Raw genomic sequence first — 18,463 nt, 5'->3', positions numbered from 1 at the left:
CAGTTTAAGTGGTAGCAGACAGGGAAACAGAGTGTTCCAAAGAAGTATTTACAAAGGGCTGTGGCTTCCCAGAGGAGAGTAAGAGAGAAGGGTTGAGAATGCCTGGGAAGAGGCTGCAAAGGCATCCTGGAGAGGGCTCGAGGGGTGAATTGGAACATAACAGAAAGGAGAAAGAAGTAAGGATAGAGCTGACAGAGACCAGAGCAAGCTTTGCCAAAGAGGCAGCCACTCCTTCTTACCAAGGACTCTTCCCTATTATCTGAGCCACTGAAGAAGGCAGACAGGGTTTAGTCTTGTCTTTTCCTTTCTAAAACTACCCCCAACACCAACAATTCCTTGGCAGGCCTCTCCCCACACCCTTCTCAATACTCCTGCTGAAAACACCAAGGGCACAGCAGCCCTGGGCCCAAGACTGACCACAGCAGGCACACTGTACACAGAAAATAGCAGCTACCATTTGTTTGGGGGAAATTGGGGCCTAGACAACCTTGAGAATATGCCAAAGGTCATAACACTTCTGAGTGACAGAGCCAGTTTGCTTGATGTCAAAGCTGGAACTCTTTTTATAACTTGTTTCCTCTAACAGAAGTGAAGTGTGGGGGTATAGAGTGGAAAAGATCACTGGGTTGGAGTCATGGCTCTGCCATGTAAAAGCTGAATGACTTCTAAAAACTCACCTCACCTCTGAGCCTCATTTTCTCTGAGAAAGTATCTTCAGAGGAGAAAAAGCCCCCTCAACAAATGACCTGCTGCCACAGTGAGACAACAGCTTAGGCCTCAAAGTGGACACTGCCTTTGGGCCTTTGTTTCTCAGAGGGTGCCGCACACCTGACTACTGACACTGTTAGGGGAGCCCCCACAAGGGCCTCCAAGCCTACAGCCAACTTCGCAGAGTGGAAAAGTCTGTAAAAGGCCATGTGCAGCTCTGTGGCCACATGGGGAGGACTGAGATGTCTTCTACTGTCAGAAAATGGACCCTGAGGTGACCCTCTGCTGAGCCAGTCTGATCCCTTTCTCCTCTTCCCAAGCTTTGAAGCTGCTGTGAGCCCATGGGTCCTGCTCACTCAGCAGACCGTCCTAGCTGCTGCACAAAACACCTTTGATTTTGAAATGTCTCACTCCTCAGACCAATGGCAGGATTTTCATTAAGGCTGGGCAAGGTAGCCATGGCTGGCAGCTGTAACTGGCCCAGGTTCGCTGGAGTGTTTATCTACCACATGCCTTATGATGAGGCATGAGAACCATAGTCTTAGGAACCATCCAGGTGCAGAACACAGGTCAGAGCCAGTGTAGTCCCGCATGGGTGTCGGACAGGAAACAGCACTGAACTAGGGGTTTTAGTCCATGCTCAGATGGGAACACAGAGCTTAGAGGGACACAGATCAAGAGATTCTCTGCAGGTACCGCCAGGCACAGCCCCATCCCTGCAGGAGTCTCCTGGCAAAGAGCTTCCTGATATTTTCCTCAGATTCCAGCTGGCAATTTTCAAGATTTTTCTTTAACAAACATCAGCAGGAAACTATAAAAACAATATTTGCCATCAGGTCAAATGCTGGATTCCAAAATAGCTCCCAGGAGTATATGCAGCTCTATCTGAATCCTTGAATAAGAGCCAGTGAGAGCCTCACTGACCAAGCCCATCTTACAGGTGAGGAAACCTAATGCTAGGCAGGAGAACTGAATTGACAAAGATCACTGGATAAGGCAAGGGCCACAGAATTCTTAAAGTACAGGATATAGACAGTAGGAGTAAGGAAAAGACCTCCTGTCTTTTACACAGGACCCTTAATCAATCAAAGGGTTTCTCCCCAAAATTATAGAACATAGCAGCTGAAAGGATTCTTAAGGATCCATTAGCCCAATTGTTTTATGATACAAATCAGAAAACACATCCTGAAAAAAGTGACCTAAACAAGGTTGCACAGTGAGTGGCAATTTTGAAAAGAGACCAAGGCACTTTCCTAAATTTTATAAGTTCTCTATATGAAAGTCCAGGAATTACAAAACAAATCTAGATGTACATGATGATGATGACTGAGATATAATTCACATTTCCTAAAATTCACTCCTTCAAAATCAATTCAATGTACAACTATCAGCACAATTAATTTCAAAACATTATCATTACTCCACAAAGCAATCCCATACCCACGAGCCGTCACTTCCCATTTCCCACCCTACATATCAGCTGCTTCTCTGGAGTGGTTCTTGGCTCTAGAGCATTCTGTTGCTGGCTTCCTCAACTGATGCCAACAGCTCTCAAAGAGCAGGGAGTGAACCCTAAGAGCCTGTTGCGCCAAGGCTAATTTTCTAAGAAATATTTGTTCTCCCTGAGTACGTTTAGAATAAGAAAAAAGATTTCAGGCTCTTGAAGGTCTTAAGGAGCTGAACCACCTAATTTTCTCATCTACCTCCCAGCTGAAGAAAATGCTCTTTAGGCTTGAGTGTGTCTCTATTGCTGCAGTGAAAGCCCACTTAGTCCCCTGTGGATATAGAGGGATGCAAGGTGTTCAGCAATGAATTCATACATTCTGAACAGCCACAGTGAGAGCAGGGAACAGCTAAATAGCATTCAGCCCCTATGGGTTACTTTTATCCCTGAGCATAACTTTCGTATTTTAGCCTTTGTTTTCCTGCTCGGGTCTTTTCCTCCACCTAGAACACCCTCTCTAGCCATCTCTGTGGAATAAAGCCCCAGCCATCCTTACAGACAGAGTTCACATGCCACTTCTTCAATAGCATACCTCCTCCATCCCTCCTATGGACTTCAGAAGCACTGTGTACCTCTCTAGAATATTCATTTTTATCCCTTTAGGACAGAACATGATTCATCCAGGTCTTCCTATAGGTTCCAGCATAGCACTGGCACAAAGCAGATGTTTTATTAATGTATTTAATGAAAGGATGTTGATATCTGGATGGATTAAAATGTAAAACCATTTCATATCTCAACAGCAGTAGAAAAAGTGGAGGAACTGCTTTGCAGATGTGCCTAGGAGACCCAGAACCTCAACCTAGACACCCCAAAAGCCTTGGATCCCATGGCACACCGGCAGCCCTTCTCTCCACAGGACTCACAGAGAGGAGGCCCAAAGAGCACTGTGTCCAGAGCCTTCAGCTGCAGCTTCTGTCGATGACTCCGGTCTGTCATCTTCAGCACAGTCCCTGTCATGGTGGTGTTGGTTACAGCGAGCCTGTTGAGGTAAAGAGTAGGTGCTCAGTTCCCTGCCAGCAAAGCCAGGAAGGATCCCGGTAAAACTGCCCACATCCTTCAGGTGCACGTCCATGACTTCTAGCTCCTGGCGAGCTCCCTCCTGCACTCTACAACACGGAGGCTATACAGGGCACATGACCTTTACCAGAACTTGTTCGCCCTTCTTCACATGTCCACCTCTCCTGAGCATCCTACTCTCTAAGGATTATCCATTTGTGACCACTCCCAGACCCAACTGTAAATTTTCTGTTACGCTTCCTCTTACAGAGATTACCTACTCTATATCTGCTTCTACACTCCCACCATTTGTCAATGCATTTTCCTGACCAGCCCTTTCAAAACATCACCCTACATGATGTAGTGATTCTGGAGACCTCTGAATTATCCTAATCCTAACCTGATTAAATATATGTAATAATAAATATATTTAATATTCATTAGATATAAAGCTGCTGCTGACAAACACTGTACATCTTGTTAGCTTATACTTGAATCACTGTAATTTGCTCCCAATCAGATTACTGTAATTTTTTATGACCTTCAACCATATTGTTAATAATATCTCTAATAAGAGTGGGCCTGTAAACAAGAAAATGACCTCAGAAACACAAGACTTTGTTTCTCTTCTGCTGGAACACAGTGGGTATAAGAGGAAAAGAGTCTAAGATATGAAAGGTTGAAAATCCACTTCTCTGGGTCCCACACGTGGGCATTTACTACTTTACTACTCTATAAGGTCAGTACTCTTTTCAAATGCATATCTTTGTTTCCCTGAGTAGAAAAGAAGCTTCTAACATCACAGTGTGTGTCTATACTCCTACCTGGGCATGCAGGAGCACTAGTTCTTTCTCTAGCCCTGGGAAGCAATTGAGTCCACCTACAGGAGAGGCGTGAGACACTGATGGGAAGTGGGAGGGTCAGGAGACCTAGTTTCTGGTCTCAGTTCTATCATTCAGTGACTCACTTGTTCAATCATAAGCTGCTGGGTCCCTCCCCTGGGGCCTCAGTTTCCTTCTGCGTAAATTTCTATAAAATCAGATGCTTCCTTCAAGTCTGGGAATTCTTGGGCTCCTCTTCAGAGAACTTCTACCAGATACACTGGACTTCATCTGACTGATCAATATAAGTGTCATCTTTCATACAGTCTATTTGTCAAAGAAACCTGTGAACTTGAATACTGTCTATTTCTAAGCAATAAGAGAAATGAAAAACATTTACTAGTTAACATTTACTAAGCAACTACTGTGTATCTTCTACTGTTCTAACACTTTATATACAATACCTCAATTAGTTCTCAGGATTTTAAGAACCCAGTTCTATTATTAACTCCACTTTACAGGTATGAAAACTGAGACTTAGAGTTGAGTAACTTGCCCAAAGTCACACAGCGAGTAAGTGGCAAAGCCAAGACACAAACTTAAATCTGCAAGATTCTTTTCATTATACAATGCTGCCTAGTGACGGGCCTAGAACCATCCCTACTCTATGCACTGAAGGCGCCCTGCTTCTCGCTGTCACCAAGGCAGCTTGGCTTCCCCTATTCCTGAGTCCAGCTTAGCTAGATCTGGTCTTAGATCTAATCCTAACCACAAGAGGGCTAAGTGAGCCCATGACCAGAAAACTGACTTCTCATCCTAAGCTTTACAGTTTTATTCTAAGCCATAGCCATTCCTCAAGACAAAGTGGTACAGTGATCCACAAGGCACTACTGCTATTGCCATGGGTAATGAGAAAGGAACCTAAATCCTGGAGTTCATAGTCAACCATCTTTTCAGTTGCTGGTCTTTTCCATTAAACATGGAGTTCCTAAAGGCAGATGTGAGGTCTAATGTATGTCTTTGTCCTCAGGGCCCAGGAGAGAGCATAGCATATGGTAGGTGCATGGTAAAGTCTTGTCAAATAAAACTACACTGAATATTTCCAAGAAGTCCATCTTCAACTACATAGGGCAAGAGGAAAATGTAATGAAAAAAGGAGGGTACTTTGAGGCAGATCTGGGTTCAAATCCCAGCTCTGCTGCTCATCGGGTTGAATAAATCATAAAACACTTGAAATTTAGTTTGTTCAACTGAAAGCTGGGACAGTAATTTTTTCCTCCCAGAGTTGTGAGAATCAACTGAAATAATAGTTAGGAAAGCACTCTATAATGGGATGTACAAACGTTAAGATTATTACTCTCTCCAGAGTAGGGATAAACTGTGAAAAGGAGGCTGCAGGCAGCAGAGAGGGAACAGCCAGCGCAGCTAAGACTGGACAGCAGTGCCTGGTAGCTCTGTGGCTGGAGGCTGTAATGTGTGGGCATTCCAACAGCTTCACCCTCCCCTTTCCCCCTTGCTGAAGCTCATAACCAGATGCACCTACATAATAGGATGACAGATTATACACAATCAGCACTTACCAGACAATAAGCCCTTTGAGGACAAGGGCAAGTTGTTGTCATCTTTATCCCCAGTACCCAGCACAAGTGCTTAACACAGAGCAGGTACCCAGTAATATTTTTTGAATGAATAAGTAAATGGATTATTGACTGGATGACATATGGTAGCAGTCTGACATAACAAGAAGTCCAAGCAGTATCCCGTCTCCTCCCCACTCCCACCCCAAACCCTGGCATATTGTACTTGTAAAGAAGGCAAAGTCAGGGCACAATAGCTACTGGAAGAGTCATTCCAGAGAGGAGCTGGGTCCAATGGTAGTCAGGCCCCACCTCTGCATGATTTCTTTAGGTTATGTGGTATATGAATAATTCAAGGGAGGCTAAAAGAGCCCTGAGACTCCTGGACAATAAAAGAGGCAGCTCTTGGGGGTACAGCAAAAGAAAAGAGAAACACCACAGGCTTTGAAATCTACCCAGATCTAGAGTTTTGCTTTTAACTAGCCATGTGACCTTGGAAAAGGTCACTTAGCCAGTTTCATCATCATCATACAATAATACCTACCTTATAGGAGTAATGTAAGAATTAAATGAGATACTGTATAAAATGTGTTGAAGTAGAATGCTTGGCATGCATTAAGCACTCAATAAATGGCAGTTATTAGTACTATTCCCAGTATTGATAGAAATATTAAATAAGAAAATGAATGCTACGTAGCCATCATGCTTTATAGAAAGTGCAGAGTAGATGTGAAGACAGGTCTATAGATTCTACCCTAAAAAGGATGTGACCTTATTTAACTGTCCAAGAGCTACCTGAAGGCAGGCTGACTCCAGTCCATTCACTGTACCCCTAAGTGAGAAAACCGTCTCCTCCTGACCTTGGCATGGCATGGCCACTGAGCTGCAGCTTCCGGAAGGTCTCCTCATACTGAGGCAGCTCCACATATGTGATCAGCCACTGCACCACCTCATCCACGGTCCAGTTGTATACTGTGGGAAGAGACAGGAAAGCCATGATTCCAGAATGCCAAGCACTGCTTGCACTTACTGTCACAGTCATATTGACCTTAACATTTACCACATGTTTATGTGTTTAACATCTCACTCTCCCATAAAATCCTATGTATAAAAGGAATATGTGTTCTACTTTTTATTTATGTATATATACAGGGGTGGGCAAAAGTAGGTTTACAGCTGTTCATATGAAAAAAATCATTAATAAATACATAATAATAAAAGAATAAACTCTGTGTTTTGCATACTCACAACTTTTGCCCACCTCTGTATATACATATATATTATGTTATATAGAGAGATGGATCCAGATAATGTCACTTAAGCCCTGAGTCAGGTCATACCAGTTGACAGCCCTATTCACAAGTGTTTTTAGTCTTGTGCAGCAAGTAAATATCCCCTTTTGTTTATATCAGACTGAAAAGATTTTATGTCACAACAAGAAATTATTTCTAACTGAAATAATTACTGAGCGATCACTCACAACATAGCAAATAACATCATTATCCTCCATGGTCACTGCAGCTAATCATTCCTCAATATTATAATGTTGTGATTTTTAAATGGATAATTATAAAAATAATTCTCTTAAAATAATCTTAATATTTGTGTGGTGTTTAGACACATAGATAACAAACTTATCCATACTTTGTCAAGAGTCAACAAGAAAGGAATAAAAGTGGACTTAATACACAAGGAATTAAGTTCAAGCCAAGTGAAGGTCAAATGACATCATGATGTATTATATAAATCAAAATTTCACAGTAGCTTGAATAAAGAAAGACGGTGGGAGGACTGAGTCATCAGATGGAACCAGTAATAAAGGCATGCTGAACATAAAGGGCCTGGGAGCAATTGAGTTTCAGCAAAAAGGTATCATTTTATTGGATTTGAAGTTTGTTTTTATTTCATGTATATATCTGTTTTTGTTTCTATTTGCATACAAATTTTATATTGCAACTTAAACATCATTTTATGCTTATACATATTTAAGTAACATTATAATGAAAATAAGTCAGCGTTTCAGGTCATAGATAAATTATTTCCCTTAAAAAGAATTTGTACATTCTTCAAGTTTGAGAACTACTGCTGTGAACAGCAAGAACCCTAAACAGTTTGAAGCAGAATGAGATGGCGAGATCTATCATCCTCCTTGCTTAAGAGTCGTGTCTTTACCAAAAACTATCTTTCCTCAGAATGCTAATTTTCCTTTAGCAATTAGGAAACATTAAGTCATAGACCAAGTCCCATTCATTTTTGCTCACTCAACTGTCTCTAAAATAGAGCTTCATATACAGTGATATTAATAAGGATTTACTCAAAGAATAACTACTCTAAATGAGGAGTTCAAGAAATGTTGTGAATGTGAGCCAAACAGTAATAACGGTCTCCTTAGGCTAATATACAGCTTGTGTAAATGGTCAACTTCTGAAGTCTTTGTCAAAAAAACAGGCATTCCTCTGGTAGGCACACCTCACATCTTAGGCTGTTTCTGTCATTTTCACATAAGGTAGAGAATTTGGAAAGCTGGGCCCTGTCTATTCATTGTCCTACTCCCCCTACAGTGGAGCCCAGCACTGGTCCAAAGCAAACCCTTAGAAAGATATCCCAAATGAAACCAAGTTGAAGGCATAACTGCTCCTATCTCTTCATGTTCCCAAGCAGCTACTGGAGCTCAGGAGGAAAGTCCTGAAGTCAACAGAGTTTGGAGGTAGATTAGACTGTTTGCAGAGACACAGGAGGTGAGAAGAGATAGGTGCCATGGGACAAAATGAAGCAGGTACAGTGCCCTAAGATTGAGTCCTAAAAGACAAGCTTCTAGAGGTGTAGGTGAAGGTGTCTAGTCATTGCTTAGTTAAGTTTCTAATTCCCAGACTAAAATACATTGGAGGGGAAAAAAAAAAGTAATTAATTCCAAGAGATATGTTCAAATTTTAGCCTTTGGGAAAGAAGGGGTTACAGAGCTGGGATTGAAGAGGCATTACAGAAAGTAGAATGTATGAGCCATGATTCCTGAAAATGAATATATAGTCACACACATTACAAATATGATCATTTACTATGGTTTGGAGTATCAGTTAATAAAGGCATAGTAGAATGACACACAGACATGAGGCAGACAGACAAGTGCTAGCCTGTAAGGTACAGAGAACAACACGCTCTTGCCACTGCTGCCAACCAAGCTCAGCCTCATCCAGGACAAAGGGGCCTTTCTGCTGGGCACGTGGAGTGGAAAGAAGTCCACTTTTTTATTGCTAGAAAGGCCTGAGGCCAGTGGAGCTACAAAGGCTTTTTGTCTACTGGAGGACGTCTTGCTACAAGCCTGAGCGTAGACCTTTGGTGTGCAGGAACTCCTCTGTCTGCACCCTACACTGCCGAGGAGACAGGCAGGAGTTACTCTAGTCCAGGGCTTCTCAGTCTCTGCACCACTCATATTTTGAACAGGATACTTCTTTGTTTGTGAGGGGCTGTCTTGTGCATTGTAAGATGTTTAACAATGTCCCTAGCATCTACACGCTAGGTGTCAATAGCATGCTGCCAGTCATGACAATCAAAAATATCTCCAGATAATGCCCAATGTTCCCAGGGGACAAAATTGCCCCTGACTGAAAAACCACTGTCCTAAACACTACAGTAGGTGAGACAGAGGGTTTATAAGGGCATCACTGCAATCTGGTGAGAAAGGACTCTGCGCACACTTGGCCCCTACTTATAGCCAAGCTATAAGGAAAAAAGATAATAGCTTCAGTATGTCAGGCCAAACCTCAAAGCGGTTGGTTTTGGCTTTTGGTTTTTGTGCCCAACATATCATTCTGCTGCCTACGCAGATGCCCTACCTAGGTAGGGCGTGGCAGTATGGTGTTTTCCAACCAGAGTCACTGCAGTCTGAACAAAATAAACCAGGATGAGCTACATTCTTGCCAGATTAGCAATCCCATGTCCCAGCATGAAGAACTCAATTGATAGTCGAGTTGAGATATAAGAATCCCTTGTCCCTAAGGTTCAAGTACCTAAAAGTTAAAAGCCTTGCTCTGCTTTCTCATTCCAAAAGAGAAAATGAAAAGTTTCTCTGGGCCAAAGTAAGGAAGAAGGCAACAGCTAGGGATATAACAATATACAAAAGAGTATCACAGATTCCTGATGCTTATATTCTAGTGGAGAGAGACAAACTAACACTATACACAAATAAATGTTCGGTAGTGGTAAGTGCAATGATTAAAAACAATGCAGGGTAAAATGATAAAGAGCAATGCTATAACAGATGTAATTACTAAAGGCCTCTCTGATGGGGTGACATTTGCGCAGAAAATTAAATAAAGGTGTGAGCCATGTGACTACTTGGGGGAAGGTCCTTCTAAGCAGATAGAATAGTAAGTATTACTCCCTAGCACTTGAGCTATAGCCATACCTCCAGGGATATGCCAGGACAGTTGCTTGGCCTTGGCCAATCCCTTCTCTTGCCAGGGAAAGAATAAGCAGTAAGAAATGGGCTCTGGAATCAGTATTCCTTTTCCATAATGGATCAGTGGTGCCTCCAAATGAAGCCTCGCTTACTTTTATGGTTTCAAACCCACATCCCAAAAGATCTATGTCTGGCAGGAAGACTGCCAGTGCTTACTTTGCCTCTCCTCCACATAGCTGTAAGTAGTTGGTCATTCGGTCAGCCTTTGGTCAGCCTTTTGGTCAGCCAGTCACATTCAACACAATGATTAAGAATGTGGGCTTTGGAACCAGGTGCCTTGGTTTGAATTTGGGATCTGCCAGTTATGAGATGTAAGACCATGAGCAAGTTACTTAACCTTTCTGTGCTTCATTTTCGTCACCCATAAAATGGTGAGAATCAGAGTTCCCATATGATAAGAGTATAGTGGAGATATGGGAAGCTCCTTGCATATAGTAAGAGCTAAAGAAATATTAGTTATTATTATTTTCACCATTTATTCATTCATTCCCCAAGCTTTCATTGGCTTCTACTCTAGTAGGTACTGGGTGAGTTACTGGGTACAGAAATCAATCTGCATGATCTCCATCACATGGGCTCTCTTCTAGAGAAGGAGACATACAAGAAAATAAATGAGTATAATACAGTATGATAGGTGCTAGGTCAGAGCGATATATGGGGTGACATGGGAGAAAGAAGTGACTAACAGCTGGAGTGAGTAAAAAAAAAAAAAAAAGCCTTGCTTTTTATCTGGCTACTCTGGAAACAGAGCACTCCAATACAACTACAGAATCTTACCAAAGTGGCCTTCCCTAAAGATAGTTTGTGACCTAGACCTATGGTTTGTCTCTCTGAGTGGTTTCCTCTAGCTTTCACTAGCAGCTTGTCATCCATGCCTAGAGTTATTATCAAGCCCTTAATCATCATTGCAAAAAAAAAAAAAAGCTGGCCCCTCGCCTAGGCCTCATGTGACAGGCCCTCTAAGCTACCTGGCAAAAACCAGGTCTACAGAGCTGCAGAGTAGTAAGAGAACCTAGGCTTTGGAATTGAATAAGCCAAACAACTTGTATAAGATCACACAATGATAGAGCCAAGGACAAACTTTTGTCTCCCACATCCCTACCCTGAACCAGACCAGTGCTAAGTGTTGAGATACAGAATCATACAAGGTAATGACCTCAAGCAGTGTGGTAGAAACACAAGCAGGGGAACAGATCATTGTAATTAATGTGCTAAGTGCCACAATGAGATAAGAGAAAGAGGCTGTGGGAACGCAGAAGGAGACACCTAACCTAGCCTGTGGTTTCCAGGAAAGATTTCCCAAAGAAAGGGAAACTTAAGTTGAGTCTTGATTGCCAAGTAGGATTTAACCAGATCAACAAAGGAGAAAGGACATGGGGGAACAGCACGTAGGAAAGCACCAAGGGATGAGAAAGAATGACATATTCTAGTAACTGCAGATAAATCAGTGCAGCTACAGAGAAAGAGAAGTGATGAAGAGTAACAGAAAATAAGAAAGTCAGTGAATCACAGAAATAAGCAGGGACCTTGTATGCTAAACTAATCTAGCACAATGCCTAATATATAGAAGGTACTCAGTTAATTTTTTTCATACAAGTATGTCTGCACAAATTATAGGAGAGAAAAAGAAATTTTGGGGGCCAATGTTACAGAGGTAAATAAGGAATGATGGAGAACCACAACATTAAAACATAAAGAAACTTGTAAGGTATAAAAGAAGATCACCAGATTTTTGTTTATATGTACCTTTTGATCTTTTCTTCCCAACTGAGGTAATTCATTTTGAGATTATAAGGGGACATTTAATTTCAATGCATCTAACATCTGAGAGATAAACATGAAAAAAATAGCATTTTCTATAGTGATTTTTCTTGTCAACAAATACTGAACTTTCAGTACCTTATTTTGTTGAGTCAGCAGTTGGAATCTAAGCTTACTACAAGTTCTACACAAACTCAAGGGTTACCTGAACAATAGGAAAGCCATGTTTATCTTCTCAAAATAATATATAATTACCATAATGTGATTACACTGGAATTTATTTATAATGTCTTTAATAATTTATTTATTTGTACAGGTTCCATTTAAGAATATTTCTCCCACCCAATGGTGTCCTACCATGTTTGTTTTACTATTTAAAAAGAAAAAAAAAAAAGGAAGCCACTGAAAAATGTAAGCAGAGACCTAGTCAGGTATTTATTTCAGAAAGATCTCTCTGGAACCAATTATAGGATAGACCACAATAGAGCTAAACTGGGCCAAGAAGAACAGTATGAAAGCGTCCAAGCAAAAGATGATTAAGTTGAGACTTCTGCTTCAGGCCAAGATAAAGTAACAAGAATGGAATTTACTCTCCCCCTCCTGAAACAACTTTTTAAAAAAGACAAAATACATAAAATAATGATTTTTAAGACACTGGAGATCAATCTATAATGGTCAGTGATCTTTGAGAGATGGTAAACAAATGAGGCAAGTCATATAATTGACTTGAAAGGCAGGAAATGGAAATATACTTTTGTCAAGTTCTTTTACTATGAGACAAGGTATAATAATATCTCCTAAAAGTAGATTGTGGTAAGTTAAAGATGAATATTTTATCTCCTAAAGCAATCATTAAAATAACAAAACAAAGAGTTAAGCCAACAGAGCAGATAAAATGGAATCATAAAAAATAATCACTAATCCAAAAGAAGGCAAAAAAAAGAAGGGGAAAAACAGAAAACAAATAACAAGATAATGGGTTCAAATCTAACCACTGAGCTAGATAAAAACAAAAACAAAACATATTATCTAACATAGTGAAGAACCAATACTAGATGAAAATATCAGATAGATTTCAGAGGTATGCATTTCTGGAGTGAAGAATGGAGCCATGCTTTAGAAGAGAATCTTCTTAGGTCAGTGCCTCGCACAACCCCTCACTACAAAGTCACTGTTTCTACTGGTTCAATATACAAACAATAATTCCATTCCCAATGATTCTACAAAATCTACCTGACATCCCTTCCTTTAAAGAACTACCACTCCCCCTACCTCACAGGGTCTTAGGGGGCCTGGAAACTGCAGCACCCTCCCACCCCCGTAAATACTCTCTCACTATCACTCCCCTATGTAAGTGAGCAATCCTAACTATGCAGATCTGATTCTCCCTATGCTGTATCTGACTCTTGAGCAAAGACACTTAGAGACAAGAAATTAATGAACCTGAGACATCTGAGAGTAGCAGCTAGAAAGGACCAACCCTCTGTTCCCTGCTGCTGGGATCCTTGGAGTTGCCCTAGTTCTTGATCCTTCCTCAGCCTCGTTAGTTCAGCTCTTCCTTATTTAATCACTTTATTTTGTATATAAAGAATTTGGCTGGTCTTTATCTTCAGGTCAATTTCCCCAGGGACAAGAGTATCTTTGTAATTCATGGTGGGCCCCTTGGATCATACTTAAAGTTCATGCTACTCAGATGATTCTAGTTACCAGAAAAGCCAACCAGTGACCAGAGGATTGGGGCTTTCAGCCAGGTGATATCAGCCCAACCTTCAGGGAGAAAGAGGGGTCTGAAGATTGAGTTCCATCATGTGACCAGTGAATCAACCAACCATGCCTACATAATAGGATCCCAGTAAAAACTCTGCAAACTGAGGCTAATGTGTTTGAACTTTCTGGCTAACAAACACAGTAATGACGGATGGACTGGGAAGATTGTATGTCCTGATTCCACAGGAAGAGAACCAGAAGCTCCACATTGAGGGTCCTTGCAGGACTTGCCCTATCCATCTCTTCTTTTGGCTGGTCCTAATTTTTATCCTTTGCAGTAAAACTTTAATCATAAATACAGCACTTTCCTGAGTTCTGTGAATCATTTAGCACAGCGACTTTCAACTTTTTTCATCTCATGGCACATACAAACTATTAAAATTCTGCAGCATGTCAAAAATATATATATTTTTTTGCCAATCTGATAAAAAAATATACTGGTAGGTAAATTTTTGATTCATTCACACCTGACATCTATTGTTTTGTTGACTGTTACCATTTTTTTATTTGACAACCTAAGGGGAAAGAGGTCAGTGTCCCAGGTATTACGTCTTGCGGCACACCAGTTAAAAATCGCTGAATTAGCAAATTATCAAACATGAGGGGACAGTGGAAAAACCTTGATGCTAAAGCCAGTTGGTGAGAGCACAGGTGGCCTGGAAACATCCAGAGCTTGTGGCTGGTTTGGTGTCTGAAGGGCAGTCTTGTTGGAACCTGTGCCGTTAACTTGTGAAGTCAGCACTACCTCGGGGTAATTAGTGACAGAACTGCATTACATTATTTCACTTAATCCCTCTCTCTGCCTTATTTTACTCATCTGTAAATGGAAATGAGGAAATGGTACACCAAATACTTAATCATAGTATTTATACTTCATAAGGTGTTTGTGAGAAATAAATGAGTTACTGTATGTAAAACACTCAGAACAGTGTCTAGCACATACTAAACACTACATAAATATTAGAGTAGTTTTTGAATTGTTGTTTTTATTATTAAAATCCAGAGCTGACTAGTATAGAGATTACCAGGCTTTTCTGCTAAAATTGAAATAACACAGAGAGTAGACTGGCTCCTAACATTAGTCAGAAATCTTAACAACACTAATCACATAGATGGTACTGACATTAGCCAACTACCAGTAATGTTCTGAACACAAATCAACACTGCTGATATCTACATTATCTAGTGAAACTTAGACCAGCCAGCTTGAGCCAGCTCCAGAATACTACATGCTTTTTTAACTCTGGAAATCATCATTCCAGAGAGAGGAGGGGCCTTTCTCTGAATAATGAAGCAAATTGTCGTGAGGAATAGTACACAAGAAAATTCTCACTTTTAGTTTATCAAACCACCAGGCATGACACATGGTAAGCAAATCCTAAAATGTACATATATATCACTTCTCAGCTTAGCTGTGAGCACATCACTGCACATTATGTGGACCCTAAGAAGAAAGATTCATTTGATATGAACCCTGAGAGGGAATTTATCTGCTGAGATAGGCTTCCCATAGTCAACTGTGGGCCCAAATTTTATAAATAATAAGAGCCTAGTCTCCGTTTGCTGACAGGATCTTCTCACGCACTGTGTCCCAGGAAAAACTCAGACTGAACTCTCAGCTTCCCACATTATGCCTCACTTGTTTGCACCATTTGAGTTTCCTCTTTCTACCAAAAGGCTGAGATCTGCCCTGTCCAATCAAAACTGCATAATTTGGATACCTCATTTAGATAAAATGGGCCTAATGGGAACCTGGGGGGTAGGGGGACTTTCACTATAAAACACAATCTTCCCTTTATCTCCAGGGAACACAGTTTAGGTTGCTACCTGAATCTGTGTCTCTCAGGCTGCAGCTTCTTTTGCTCAATTAAATGCTTTTAATTCTTTATTACAGTCTAAAATTAATTTTGGCTTACAATTGAAATGTTTTTCTCTGCTCATCAGTAATGGGGAACAACTCATGAAAACTCACTTCATTCTTGTCCATTTTCCTGTCGTTTGGATGACATTTGGAAGTGTTCCAAATAGTTACTAAGCCCGAAATAAAGTTCTTACCAGAAAACTGTCTTGGGCTGTTTTCTAGTATTATGATTTAGTCCCTCAGTTTCTGCCCTTTCTTGACCACTTTCCCTTCCCAGCTACTTCTGTGTGAGCCAGGAAAGCTTTCCCTGCCATCTTTCATTCTAAGTTCCTACTTATGAAACTCACTCTTAAAACCCAGGCGCCATGCCCTCATGTTAGTGCAGAAAAATAAGTAAATTAAAATTACATGGTAATAATAGAAGATTTTTCCTGGCAGTGCTAGTGTAATTCCAAAGATCATTTCACTGATGAACCTCTCATCAGTACACAGCCTGAGTTGCTAAGGAGCTATTAAACAAAAGCCCCCACAAGGAACTCAGCTTCTAAAGATTTCCAGAAAGCTGTCTGCATTGCTAATTTACGCTTCTTCTAAATTAACAAGAACTATTAACCTGGCCATTCTAGCACCAGGACTAGAATCTAAGTCTTCCTGCTTCAAATTGAATGCTTTTCATCTACATTTTAGAAGATCCCTTCCAGATCTAAAATTTTATAATGATAGGTAACAATTTAAACAAAAATAGAAATTGCCTCATTCCTATCAAAACCATCTTCTCTACCACCGGACAAGTGCTTCCAACCAAGATGGTATGGAAAAGCACTGGCCTAGAGAACAGAAGGCCCAGGTCCAAGTCCTGGCTCTAAAAATGCATGAAAACAAACAGTAACTTTATAAATCTATACCTGAGGTTCTTCATCTGCAAAACCAGGGGCCCTGATGGTCACATGTTTAAACCTTCTTAACATCAAGATCTACCCTAACAGTAGGGAAGAGATTCCTTCCAATCTTGTTAGTATCAAAGGAAGCTCTAGCCACAGATAGAAACAAAAAGAAGGCAAAAGCCCTATTTTTCCTTTCCCGTTAAGTTTCAAACAATTAGACATGTTCTTCTACTCAGAAATCTGAAGCAAATTTTCCTGAAAAAATACAGTAGTCCTGGTTTAGCAGTTTTATTTTATTTTTTAAATATGTCTCATTGATTATGCTATTACAGTTGTCCCAATTTTTCCCCCTTTGCCAGCCTCTGCCCAGTACCCCGATTCCTCCAGCAATCCCCACCTCAGCTCATGTCCATGGATCATACATATAAATTCCTTGGCTTCTCCATTTCCTATACTATACTTAACATCCCCCTGTTTATTTGTACCTACCAATTTATGCTTCTTAATACCCATACCTCTTCTCCTTTTCTCCCTCTTCCCACTTCCATCTCATAACCCCTCAAATGATCTCCATATCTATGATTCTGTTTCTATTCTGGTTGTTTGCTTTGTTTTTTAGATTCAGTTGCTGAGAGTTGTGAATTTGCTGCCTTTTTAATGTCCATAGGGGTTTTTTAAAAATATTTTATTTATTTTTAGAGAGGGAGAAGGGAGGAAGAGAAACATCAATGTGTGATTGCCTCTCATGTTCCCCCTACTGGGGACTGGGCCTACCACCCAGGCATGTGCCCTGACTGGGAATCGAACCAGCAACCCTTTGGTTCACAGGCCAGTGCTCAATCCACTGGGCCACAACAGCCAGGTAATGTTCATAGTTTTGATCTTCTTTTTCTTAAATAAATCCCTTTAACATTTCATGTAATAACGGCGTGGTGATGATGAACTCCTTCAGCTTTACCTTGTCTAGGAAGCACTTTTTCTGCCCTTCCATACTAAATGATAGCTTTGCTGGATAAAGTAATCTAGGTTCTAGATCCCTGTTTTTCATCACTTTGAATACTTTTTGCCAGTCCCTTCTAGCCTGCAAAGTTTCTTTTTAGAAATCAGCTGACAGTCTTATGGGAACTCCTTTGTAGGTAACTCTCTGCTTTTCTCTTGCTGCTTTTAAGATTCTCTCTATCTTTAACCTTTGGCATTTTAATTATGATATGTCTTGGTGTGGTCCTCTTTGGGTGCAACTTGTTTGGGACTCCTTGTGCTTCCAAGACTTGCATATCTATTTCCTTCACCAAATTAGGGATTTTTTCTCTCATTTTTTCAAATAAGTTTTTATTTTCTTGCCCTTTTTCTTCTCCTTCTGGCATCCCTATCATTCAGATATTGTACATTTGGAGACGTCCCAAAGGCTCCTTATATGATCATTATTTTTTTTAATTCTTTTTTCTTATTACTGTTCTGGTTGAATGCCTATTTCTTCCTCAAGTTCCCAATTGTTGATTTGAATCTCGGCTTCATCTGCTCCACTGTTGGTTCCCTGTAGACTTTTCTTCATTTCACTTAATGTAACTTTCATTTCTGCCTGGGTCAGTTTTATGCTGTTGCCATACTCAATGAGTTCTTTGAACACTCTGATAACCAGTATTTTGAAATCTGCATCTGATAGGTTGGTTATCTCCATTTAGTTTAGTTCTTTTTCTGGGGTTTTGTTCTGTTCTTTCATTTGGGCCATAGTTCTTTGTCCCCTAAATTTGGCAACCTTCCTGTGTTTATTCCTGTGTGTTAGATAGAGCTGCTTTGACTCCCTGTCTTAGTAGTGTGGCCTATTGTAGGAAAGGGACACATCTGGTTGAATGTGGTTTCTTTAAATACTTGGCTTTCAGACTCCCATACAGCTCGATTTTCTGATGGTTCTGGTTGATATTTATTTTGAGGTCTAGTTGTAATTATTTCTTGTAATTTTGTAGTTGTGCAAAAAGATGAAGTGTGTTTACCTATGCCTCTATCTTCCTCCTGAAATCAGAAGTCTACTAGTCCAGGCTCAGGCCTGCTCCCTCCAAGTAGTTATGACCTCCCCTCCAAACCATGGAACATACTGGCAACTGAAAATGAGCACTCCAACAAT

General features: G+C 40.6%; 1 protein-coding gene across 6 annotated transcripts in view; it reads right to left on the bottom strand.

Annotated features, from left to right (window-relative positions):
- STIM1 (stromal interaction molecule 1) overlaps positions 1 to 18,463 on the bottom strand; it is a 178,963-nt gene that overhangs the window by 26,948 nt on the left and 133,552 nt on the right. For all 6 annotated transcript variants that reach the window (XM_054580513.1, XM_054580515.1, XM_054580514.1 and 3 more), the window contains exons 4-5: positions 6,470 to 6,581; positions 3,079 to 3,194 (exon numbers count right to left, since the gene is read on the bottom strand). In XM_054580513.1, coding sequence (XP_054436488.1) covers positions 3,079 to 3,194; positions 6,470 to 6,581 — 228 coding nt within the window. The remainder of the gene's footprint in view (positions 1 to 3,078; positions 3,195 to 6,469; positions 6,582 to 18,463) is intronic.

The sequence above is a fragment of the Pteronotus mesoamericanus genome, unplaced genomic scaffold (genome assembly GCF_021234165.1).
Source record: "Pteronotus mesoamericanus isolate MK-2021 breed Mesoamerican mustached bat unplaced genomic scaffold, CSHL_Meso_final contig_590, whole genome shotgun sequence".
In the NCBI taxonomy this organism is placed as follows: Eukaryota; Metazoa; Chordata; class Mammalia; order Chiroptera; family Mormoopidae; genus Pteronotus; species Pteronotus mesoamericanus.
The sequence above is the reverse complement of the archived record's forward strand: the minus strand, read 5'-3'. Positions and strand labels throughout refer to the sequence as shown.